This window comes from Chenopodium album, chromosome 14 (genome assembly GCF_948465745.1).
Source record: "Chenopodium album chromosome 14, dcCheAlbu1.1, whole genome shotgun sequence".
Taxonomy (NCBI): Eukaryota; Viridiplantae; Streptophyta; class Magnoliopsida; order Caryophyllales; family Amaranthaceae; genus Chenopodium; species Chenopodium album.
The window spans coordinates 21739325-21751441 of NC_137847.1; the positions used below are offsets into that span (position 1 = coordinate 21739325).

At 34.1% G+C, this 12117-nt stretch overlaps 1 protein-coding gene across 1 annotated transcript; it reads left to right on the forward strand.

Moving 5' to 3' along the window:
- The first annotated feature begins 267 nt into the window (after positions 1-267).
- LOC145577901 (protein FAR1-RELATED SEQUENCE 5-like) lies at positions 268-3486 on the forward strand. The gene is made up of 6 exons (XM_081635320.1): positions 268-342; positions 475-510; positions 597-712; positions 799-993; positions 1092-1915; positions 2417-3486. The coding sequence occupies exons 1-6, from the start codon at positions 268-270 to the stop codon at positions 3484-3486; spliced, it is 2316 nt and encodes a 771-aa protein (XP_081491446.1).
- Positions 3487-12117: the final 8631 nt, after the last annotated feature.

Here is a 12117-nt window from a genome sequence, read left to right on the forward strand (position 1 = left end):
TCCTAATTATAATTAGGTACCACAACTGGGAAGTTTCCATAACATGCGATATTTTAGGAGTAATGCTGCGAATAATAAAGTAATTATGTACATCCATATCTTTATTCTCATGACTTATCAAACTAAAGATTTTGTAACAATCTTTTTAAAATAATTTAAAATTGTAAACTATTTTAATATGGTCATCTATAAATATATTCTTTTTTCCTTTGTTTCATCAGAAAATATTTTACATTTCATCTAAACGGTTTGTGTTATCAGAAAAAAATGGAGACTGGAAGAGAAGAAGTTGTTGATATAGAGACTAATAATCAAGACCAAGCCGATTGCTTTGAATCTGAGGTTTGTGACATTACAACATTTTCCCAATGTTTAATTGTTAAATAAATTCAATTAATAATTTTTTTAATTAATTTATAAAATAGAATGATTTATTCTTATTAAATGTTTTTGTGACATGTCTCATATGACAAGCTTAAAAATCAAGAGGAAACTGTAGATCATGGAGAGGTACTTGGTTAATTTAGTGTTATTACATGTAATTCAATGGGACATTACATATAAACTAAAGTTTCCAAATATGTCATTTCATACAGGACAATGACAACGGAGATGAAAGTGATGTTGACACGGACACCGACACTGATGAGATTCCTGCAAGTCATTTAGAAGTCACCGCACGTGCATTCAATTCTATAGGATGTACGCTAAGGTCAAAGGGTTTGGAATTCGTCGCAAACATACAACAAGAAGCAAAATTGACGGTCATCCAACTTCCCAAAAGCTCTGGTGTAATAGGGAAGGGTTTCGAGAAGCAAAGCATTTGAATAGACCTGATAGGAAGCGTAAGGAAAAGGCAGTAACACGCTGCGGTTGCAATGCATCAATCAGTTTCAAATGGGATCACAGATCCGATTCATGGTACGTGAAGGATTTTGTACCTGAGCACAATGGGCATGACCTGATTCCTATGAATCAGATGTATTTCGAAAGGTCAGTTTTGAATATATGTTAAACCCTAAAAAAATTGTTATCACATGTGTCATAATTTAAATTATTTATAATTTATTATGTATTTAAATGTGTGACAGGAGCCATAGAGAAGTCACCGAAGGTGATAAGTTTCGTATCAAAGCATTAATGAACTCTGGAGTGAAACCGTCCATCACAATGAGGAATTTGGCACAAAGTGCTGGAGGAATACGTGAAGTTGGATTCCTAAAGAAAGACTTGTACAACACCTGTGAGAAGTTCAAAAGAGAAGAAATAAAGGACGGAGATACAGAAACTGTGTTGGCTTATTTACTTGGAAAAATAGCCTCAGACCCTTCGTTTTTTCTTAGATACACACGAGATGACTATGATGGGATAGACAAAATGTTTTGGTGTGATGGAATATGCCAAGCAGATTACAAGGCTTTTGGTAAGGTAATAGCGTTTGACACTACTTACAAAGTCAACGCATACCAGAAACCATTCGTTGTTGTCGTTGGAGTAAATCATCATAGGAAGACCGTACCCTTAGGTGTTGCGTTGATTGCAAACGAAAAAATAGACACATACATATGGGTGCTAAAAGAATTGAAAGAGGCCGGTGGCAATGTTGCTCCATATACTATTATCACAGATGGGGACAAGTCCATGGCTGCAGCTATTAAGGAGGTTTTCCCACATGCACATCATAGGTTATGTCTGTGGCATCTTATGCGCAACATCAAAGGACACACAAACAAACGGTTTTGCAGTGGTTTTATGAAATGTGTAGACGGTGCTCGTACACCAGCTGAGTTTGAAGAGGCTTGGGAAGACTTAATGAAAGCATACGAAGCAGTGAGAGATAAAAAGTGGGCACAAGATCTGTACACTGACAGGACAAAATGGGCGGAGGCTTTTATGGTGGGACAATTTTATGCAGGTAAGTATATTAAGTATTTTATGTAATATCACATACGTTTCACGACCATTACATATAATGATTTATTATCGCTTATTATGCAAGTAAGTATATTACGTAATTTAGGTAATACCACATATAGTTTACGATAATTACAAATTCTAATTTAGTATCGCTAATTAAGCAGGTAAGTATAATAAGTATTTTAGGTAATAACACATTCATTTAACGATCATTACATATTATAATTTAATATCGCTTATTATGTTTAACTTGTGTTTGATCATTACCTATATTACCCAATTAACACTTTGGTCATATATATACTAATACGTCAACAAATATTAATTGCATCAATCAGATTGTAATCTACAGTACGGTAATGTGTCATTACATAAAGGTTGTCTGATTAATATTTGCGTATGAAATCATTAGTAAACCCAAGTGTTTTTCTAATTCTTTATTTGTACATATATGTGATTTTGTTGATTACAATATTGGTTAATACACATTTGTACGCAGGCATGAGAAGCACTCAAAGATGTGAGTCCATGAATAGTACACTGAAAACGGTCATAACTTCAAAAATAATGTTGTACCGTTTTGTGGAGTTGTATGACCAAGTTCTTGAGCATATACGTTTTGAAGAAGATAGAGATGATTACATCTCTACACATACATTTCCTGTAATTACTGGGGTGTTACCTGAGATAAAGACACAAGCAGCACGAACCTACACAAGGAACGTGTACGATTTGTTTTTGAAGGAACTAAGTTTTGAATCAGGACACATTGTGACCAAGACTAAGGAAGAAAAAGGACATCGTGATGGGGCTTCAACCACTTTTTGGCTAAACGACTGTGTGAACAAAGATTGCAATTACGTTGTGTGTTACAACAAGAAACTACAGCAAATGGTTTGTTGTTGTATGAAGTACAACTCTGTTGGGTTACCATGTCGACATATGTTTGCTGTAATGAAGTTCACTGGAATGGTTGAGATACCATCTGGCTGTATTCTTCGCAGGTGGACAATCAGAGCCAAGGTGCATCTGCAAAACACATTCAAGGATCACGATTTTCAGAAGAGAAACGACCATGCATCAGCAAATGGACGGTATGCATTCCTAACTGGATTAAGTGCACAGCTTTGTAGAATGGTTTCTTCATCATATGATCGATCAACTTGGGTGAGAGACAAGATAGCGAAAATGCTCTTGGAAATAGAAAATGAGAAAATAAATCCCGAGGAGAAGGACATCATAAAAGACCAAAAGGTTAAGAAAGGAAAAAGCAGGGGCAGACCCAAAAAAAGTGAAGTCAAAACTACTGGGAATGAAAATAACGTCCAGGGGGCTCTTGTTATTGGTCGTGATGTTCATGATATCACTCACGTGGTTAGTAATGCTGCAGCAACATCAGAAACAAACCCGTCACCCGTCAAAAATGGTGGTTTCGTTGAGCTCTTGAGAAACTTCCTGCCAAGGACATACAATACTGGCGATGCAGCAAACGCGACCGATTGTTATGAAGTCAGTGCATTTGAGAAGTTTCCCACCATATTTGATTGGGACCCAAATACGGATTTTTAGATGCCATAGTTTGTTTTTTTTTTAGAAATAAGACTGTTTTAAGGTGTTTGAACAGGTTGTTGAGGTTTTTATTTGAATCAAGTAACAAAGGGTATTGACCTTTGTTTTTATATGTGATTGCAGACTTTGAGTTTTATAGGTTTTTATTTGAATCAAGTAATAAAGGGTATTGACCTTTGATATTATATGTGATTGCAAACTTTGAGTTTTATTGTATTTGGTACTTTAAGAATTTCTGGAGGGTTTATTACGTTATTTTTTTTTAAAAGGACAGTTATATTTAAATTTTTTTACACAATTTATAAAAATTAAAAAAATTAAAAAAAATAAACCCACTACTCCAAACATGGAAGTTATTTCATCACTAACTTAAAAAACTACCCACTAATTTCACCCATACGTCTTTACAAAGGAAGTAATTATAAACCATCAATTACTATTTCTGAATTCCATTTACCAAAAAAAATAGAAACAAAAATAAACTACCAAACCTTAGTCCACTCCAATAAAAAACTCAAACATTTATTTCCTTCAACATGGTTAAAATCACAGAAATTTCAGATGTACATGACAACTCCATCGATGAGGGGGTAAGTTTTTCGATGATAACTTATTTTTGGTGTCATAAAAATGATTTTCGTGCACTTAATCAACAACAAACAAAGAACAACGGCGACGAAAATGTAATCGAAGAGGTTTAGAGAAATTCTTTGTAATGTGGCTGTTCTTTAGTAAATAGAGTATTATTATGAAGAAATATTTTAAACAAAATACCGAATTTCTCAAATTTATTTTTTGGGTAATTAAGTTAATGTGACCGTTTACTGTTCATCATTTCAATCATACTTTGTCTGGTAGGATGTTGATCGTAAAGGGAAACGTCCCTTAGAGAGCGATGAATACGAGGGATCATCATCATCTATATCAAAGCGCCAAAAGGTGATTCTTTGAATGAAGTTTACATAGTCCGAAAATAAGAAAATAGAAACAACTTGTGACAAATAATTTCGTGATACTTATATGATTCAAATTTACTGTTTATGTCCTTTATTTTTTTTACACTTAACTTGTATTTTTTTATTGGAATTGGGTGAATTTAAAAAAATTAAAATGTTAAATGATTATTTTAATCAGTATTCACTTTACTCACAAAGATATATTATTTAATCAATTTATACCCTAAATCTATTAATTAATTGTGTTCATTTTTTAAATTTTAATAAAATTTCAGAATGACGACATCAATGAGGAGCAAAACAGGACCCAGGCGCTTCTCAAATGGAGGAAATCGGTATAAATATTGATTTCTTTATCTTTTCACAATATTGACTTTACTAAATTTAAAATTGTACTTCTATTAAAACTTTAAAATAGGGAAAGATACTAGAAATTATTTGTTACACTAAAATGTTGTAATTTTGTTCATATCCCCGTAATTAAGTTAAATTATTGTATTGTGACTTCCCATTATAGAGCATTTGATTAATTCCCCATTTTCAGACTTATTACAGGATGGAATTCGAAAGGGAACAATTTAAAAAGGAATTGATGGATAGTTCATACCCTCATTCTGAAACTACACAATGCTCTTGTGTGAAGTGGGTTTTGGAGATGGCCATTGACCCTAAGTGGAGGAGACAGTTGCCTAGAGGTTTATACTTTCAATTGTGCAATTCTCATGAAATTGAACCTCTTGATCCGGCAGACATTTGCATATGGAAGAATCAAGACTTAATAGAAAAAATTTGGGGATTTATGTCTGAGAGAACTCTATCCAAAGTCATGTTGACTTGCAAGGAATGGGGTAGACTTATTCCATTCTTTGTGCACGACACACCCTACAGGGGTAATTGGGAATGGAAGCACATGGATGAACCTAACTTCAGATATGAACGGGGACCTAACCGTGGGATTAGGCGTCCATACCCTAATATCTACAAAGAGTACTTCGGACATGTTGAGGGTCGTTATTATAATTCTAGATGATTTTTTTAGAAATTAGACTGTTTTTATTTGAATCAAGTAACAAAGGGTATTGACCTTTGCTGTTATATGTAATTGCAGACTTTGAGTTTTATAGGTTTTTATTTGAATCAAGTAACAAAGGGTATTAACCTTTGATGTTATATGTGATTGCAGACTTTGAGTTTTATTGTATTTGGTACTTTAAGAATTGCATTATTTTTTGCCACCTTTATAGATCTACTGTTTGAATACCTTATATAGCACTATTGGCATTAACATTTAAATTTTTTTCCCGAGGAAGGTTATTATATTAAATTAAATACTCACTTAATGTTTGAAATACAAATACAGAAGAATCTTATTTCTGGAGGGTTTATTCATATTGAATTATAATTGGCAATAACATTAACGCTTATATGTTATTACCCAATTATCTGTTTTTAATATTTATTCCGTAAAGCAGTACTCGTTCAACCTTTATTTAAATTGTTTGGCAATGACTGATATGTGTGTTAATGTTTACCTATGATTCACTAGAAGATTATACATATATTTTTATTAAAGTTTTAAAAATATAGGTTTATTTAAAAAAGTACTATATGAAAAGGTTTTTTTTAAAAAAAAAACAGTATTATATGAAGTATTTATATCTTATTACCTTAAGCGTTTTTTAAAAAATATGTTATTAATGTTTCCAAAAAAAATATGTTGTCAAAAAACAAATAAAATAACAACAAGATATTTACAGGATAAAAAAGAAAAGGAAAAAAAAATGGAAGTTACCAAATACACAAAAGTGTATTCCGGATGTTGCGTGTTTGCAGTTGCCAAACATTTAAAAAAAAAAAAATCAAAAAAGTAAATCAAAAAAACTTACAACCGTCACTTTCAAGGATTTTACTTTTTTGTGAAATGACCTTTTATTCATATTTTGAAAAAGGGTCGGTTACTATTCACTCCCTTTTATCTCTCTCCATTAATATCTTATTCTCTCTCTAGATTTCCCTCTAGAAATACACATTTCCCTCTAGAAGACGGTGAAGAAGGCCACGATTGTGACGGCAACGGCAACGGCAACGGCAACGGCAACGACAACGGCAACGGCAACGGCAAGAGTAACTAAGTAACATTGTAAGTCACATTTACTAATTTTACTTTAATTTTTGTATAAATTTTAAGGAATTTTGTGTTATGTGTATCTTATTTTTTGTTTATTTTTTTTATAATTTTTTTTTTGTTTAATTTGTAGAAGTTAGAGTTATTTACCATGCACTTGTTTTGTTTATGTGTAGCTAAAATTTGATTTCCGTAATCTTTAATTTTGTTGTAAGTTGTTCGATTTTTGGTTCATTTGGGGTTTTTTTTTATGTTCTGTTTTACTTATTTATGTAATTCTTTTAATTTGTTTTATTTATGTAATTTTTTATTTAATTTTTCTTTTCTGAGATTATGAACCAATTTTGTGTTAGTGATTCCGATTGGGGTTGGATATGACTCTTGTTGCCTTCGTTTTTGATTTAGAAATTATTTGAGGAAAATGCATCTTCTATTCGAAATAATGTTACTTCAAAACTATAAATTGTAAATGTGTACTTCAAAAGTAATATGGGTTGTTTGTGCGTTTCTAGAAATTTTAATTTACATGCAATTGGTTATATTCACAAATATAAGTATGAAATTCATTTTAATTTACATGCAATATGTTTCTTCACTCTGTTTTCGTAGAAAAAGTATAATAGTTTACTCGTATGATAATTGACAATGATTTTTGTCTTCGTAAAAGTGGTAAAGGCAAACATGTCTTCAAGGAAAAGGAAGTCAGCATCTACTACTGAAAAGGCACCTGTAGAAAAAACCTTGAAGCCATTCCCTACTCGAGGTTCCTCAACAAAAACGGAGGTATAAATTTATATGCTTTTGGTTTCATGTTGGTAAATGTAATTACTAATCAGTAATTTAAAAGTTAAAAGTGTTAAAATTATTTGTATGTAGGTTCCTTGGAGCCCATTGTGTAAACTTGAAGAATTTGTGTCATTAGTAAGAGGTTTTCCAAGAGAAAAAAAGGATAAAGTAGATGCTATGGGGTTTGGGTTTGTGTTACACTACAACACTAAGACAACAAGAAAGACTATGTGCAGGTGGGTTGTAGACCACTTTGATCCGTCTACAAAGACATTAGGGGCTTATGGTGATAAAATACAGATCACAAACTCCCATGTTGAGTACCTCTTGGGATTTAAGGATCATGGCTTTGATATTGACAGTGTAGACTTAAATACTGAGAATGAAGTTGATGAACAACTTATGAGGTTTACAGAACTGAAAGTGCAAGGCATGTCATCGGAACTAAAGAAAGTTGCGCATGACGATCCAAATTTTGAGCGGATGTTTGTGATTTTTGTCTTGAATGCCCTTGTATGCCCAAGCGTGGAGGAAAAGGCAAATAAGGGATGGATTCATCTGGTTATCGATGTTGATGGTATACAACATTGGAATTTCGCAAAGTTTCTGCTAGATAATTTGGCTATAGCCATATCAGATTTCAAGTCCAAGTCTAAACCTGAACATTTGGGAGGCTGTACCTTGTTCATGATGGTAAGCTACTTTTTACAACTCTAAAAAAAGTAAATTTGTTCTGTTTCACCTAATGTATACTTAGGTGATACCAATTATTAAGGTTAATGATTACAATACAAAATGTAACTGAAATGTCCTGTATTTTATAAATTAGGTGCTGGCAAATGATAAGTCTAGTGATTACCAAAATCATATTTTGCTGTTAATCATACTGTCTCTGTATAATTGTATTGTCATACTATATCTTTAGGGGTTACCTATTCCTGTTTGAAAAATTCTATGTGTACACACCTGATGTCGTAATTTTTAAGGTAATCTTTTTTATTATTTAGGAAACGACAGATGATACATTATTTTGATTACCAGTAGCACAATGTTTGTAATTTTTTACCCTAGCATGGAACTCTCATATGCATGTACTTACTTAATTTGTTTTTGAGGATTAATTACTTGTGCACTGTATAAAATGTTTGTTGTGTACACACTTATGTTGTAGTTGATGATTACCAATTTGAATGTAGATGTAATGTCCTGTATCCAACATATTAGGTAATGACACTTGATGAATTTATCAATTACCTGTTTCTAATTATACTCTATCATATGCTTTCTGATATCATGTGTTTACATAATATAAATTAGGGGATGACTTATGTACTGCATTTGAAAATAATGACTCATAAAACCCATAATAAAAGTGTAATTGTTATTGTTGTTGCAGGCTTTATTTTGTGAGTTTTCCCCTAAAGATGGACTGTATGGCATTTGGAAATATGATTTACCTCGGATTAGGGACTGGAGTGATGCGAACTTGAAGAAGTTGCATGATTTAATATGTGGTTTGAAGGATAAGTACCAGACAAGTAAAGTAAGTCCTAATATGTTTGTTTATAATATGTTTGTTTATAATCTGTTTGTTTATAATCTGTTTATTTGTACACTAATTTTTGTGTGCAATGCAGTTATTGGCGGTGATTGACACTGAAAAAGCACAAATTGTTGGAAAGGCTCGACCTAAAGTTGAAGAGATGATCGAGAGGGGGTTTCACTTAATTCAGGATAAGATTGATAGATGGGGTGCAGCCACGAATGAAATGTGGAGGTTGTTGGGGAATTATCTAGCCGATTTGAACGCGACAAGAAGCGAAGAAACTGTTGATGAATCGAAGCTGGGAAAGAAAGGTAGGGGGAAAGGAAAAAAAGAAGAAGGGGAAAGTGCAAGTGATTATGAAGATGAGCATGATACCGGTGCGGAAGCATTTGCAGATGATGATGAGAGTGAGGATGAAAAAAAATCCAAAAAAAAAGCCAAGGGGAAGAAGCCCGTGACTGAGTCAGTTGATGAAGAGAGTGAGGAAATAGAAAGTGATGAAGACGAGGTTCAAGAGGAACCTGAAAAAAAGAAGACAATGTCGAAAGGAAGGAAGACGCAAAATGTGAAGGAAGTTCAAGAAAAAGTGGCTGAAACAAGAGGGAGGGGGAGAAAGAGAGCACTGTCTAAAGACAGTGGAGAGATTGGAGTTGTGGAAGAACAAACAAAAAAAAAATCAAAGAGTGTGACAGAGAAAAAGACGGGGAAGAATGATGACGAGGAGGTAGAAGGAAGTCTCCCTCCGGTTATACTGATGAAAGAGGGGGGTGAAGGGGATGAACCAAAAAGCGTTAAGTATATCATTTCCCGAGTCACATCATCAATTGAAGCTCCGACAAAGGATGTTGCCATCGAGTCAGAGCCATTGACTGAAAAAGCACAAGAAGATGTGCTTGAAAAGGAGATTGAGAGACTCGAGATTGAGAAAGCTGAGGAAAAAGCTGAAGAGCAACCAAAAGAAGTTCCACCTGAAGAAGAACAAAGTGTGAAGGAAGGTGATGCTGAGGTTGCTGATCAGTGAACAAAATTCCGCATTCACGAGATCTAGAAACACCTAGCCGAGTTCGAAGTTGCCTTCGCCCTAGACGTGAAAGGTTATAATTTCTGAGGGTTTGGTCCCTAATCTCTATTTCAATTATTTAATTTAATTGTTTGATTTTATATTTTCCTTGAAGTTACTAACGTGTGTATTTTGTTATTAGAAAGAGATACGAGGCATCCAAGTAAGTACTCTAATTGTTTAATTGATATTATGATATAGAAATCATGCTTAGATTGTTATTTTGGTTCCTAGTATCATGTTAGGATGCTTTCCTTAGTATGATATTTAGGGTGATTTGCTTATATCAATTATGATTTCTAGGATGCTTCCTATTTTCTTTTCTAATATCATGTTAGTACCATGTTAGGTTTAAAACTTTGATTTTTATTGTTTAGTGACATGCTAGGGTTTGTTATTAATCTTGTTAGTATCATGCCTAGGATCTTGCTATTATATTTAAGCTTTATTATGAACATGATTATGATAATTATGATGATTATTATGTTGCTTGATATTATATTATTGTTATTGCTTGATCACGCCCTCTCTTGCAGGTTTAAAGGGAATTTGTACTTGTAATCACGCTTAATAAGATAATTAATAATCTTGTTTAGGCTAATTTGATTATAATTCAAGCGATCGCCAATAATAGTTTTATTTGTGCATTAAATTCAACCAACATAGATAAACAGGTTTAGGGTTAACCTATTGTTTGCATGTTAGTCAGAAAGCGCACATGAATACGAGAAGAATAAAGTAGAGGCCTATTTAGGGCAGGTTTAATCTCTTTTAGGTTGGATTTGTACCTTCATCCCCGAACCCTATTTGGTTCAAGACCTTTTGGAGTTGACGATCTCATGGATCGTTAAGGGGTGTAATCTTCACCTTGTGAACGGTTTACAAGTTCCTAAAACTTGTTGGCGACTCTTTTGCTCTAGCTTCCTTCCCTTTGGACGCCACCATGCTTAAGTGTATGATCACAGTGGGGTTCAAGCTTGGGGTTAATGCTTGAAATATTCCCTACAGTTTTTGGCGACTCCACTGGGGAGGATTTCTATTTTAATTCCTGAAATTTATTTCGGCAATGATTTAGAATGAGTGGATGAGACTCGAAAAGTTCTAAGTATTTCATGTGCGTAATTTTGATTAGCATTATTGTCATACGCATAAAAAAGGTCCTCATTGGATAGACCATCCGAAATGAGTAAAAAACATAGGATTTTTACACGTAGGGAATTTGAGAAATATCTTTCACAACTAGAATTGAAATAACGCTGCGAAATCTGGAAAATTCTAAGAAAGTAGAAACCTGTTGAGGCATGTAGGAACTAGCGTCTAGAAAACAAGGCTTGTCGCCTATAAAGTGCTTCTGTCACCTGGCGACAGGGGTACTTTTGCGGCGACAGTCCCTGTATCTGGCGCTAAGTTCTTCCAATATCGAGCCAGAACTCTGCCTTCTTGTTTCGACCATTTCTAACACTGTTGGCTCGATTCTACTTCCTGATTGAGTTTTTTTCACTTTTCTGAAACCCATATGTGTTCTACATATGGACATAACCCTCCGGGGGTTCACGCTCCATCTACCCAATCGAACGCTCCTGGCAACGACGGGTACATCTGAGTTTGTGAATCCACCAAACCGTGGAAGCAAGTTTTTTTAACTTGCGGGGTCCCATCCACTCGTGCCAACCCTTCCAAAGGTAAGGCTTCCACGCGGTGCATCTGGACTCATAACCATGGACCCTCTTTGACTAACCCGTATCCCGAACTTTAGAGAACTAGAGCCATGGTTAGGTTGCAAACTCATTGCATCATGTTGTGACTACTTGACTATTTGTGCATTCTTTGCTTGTGCATACTTTATATGTGCTAACCGTTTGTTTGACTTGTGTTTAACTCTAAATAAACCAATTAATGACTAAAAAGGACTTTGTCTAATTAATGAATTAATTAATTAATTTGACTAATCAAAGACTAATGAAGTAATTAATCTGACTTAGTACGACTTTAGGCATGTCCCCTTAGAGTAAAATTACTGGAAACAGTCCCAGATTAATATTCCAGCAATGGCGCAGGAGTTTGGGCTGTGGCGCCACAGTTTACTGCTTGCCGCCTGGAGACAAGATTTAAATTGTGGCGACAGTTCTGTTGTTCCGGCGACAGTCCAGATTCTTAC

Excerpts from the sequence above, each read along its gene's own strand:
- LOC145577901 (XM_081635320.1), top strand. The coding sequence starts at position 268 with ATGGAGACTGGAAGAGAAGAAGTTGTTGATATAGAGACTAATAATCAA. Across the intron at positions 713-798 it reads TCTATAGGATGTACGCTAAG|GGAAGGGTTTCGAGAAGCAA; the intron begins GTCAAAGGGTTT and ends CTGGTGTAATAG. Across the intron at positions 994-1,091 it reads AATCAGATGTATTTCGAAAG|GAGCCATAGAGAAGTCACCG; the intron begins GTCAGTTTTGAA and ends AATGTGTGACAG.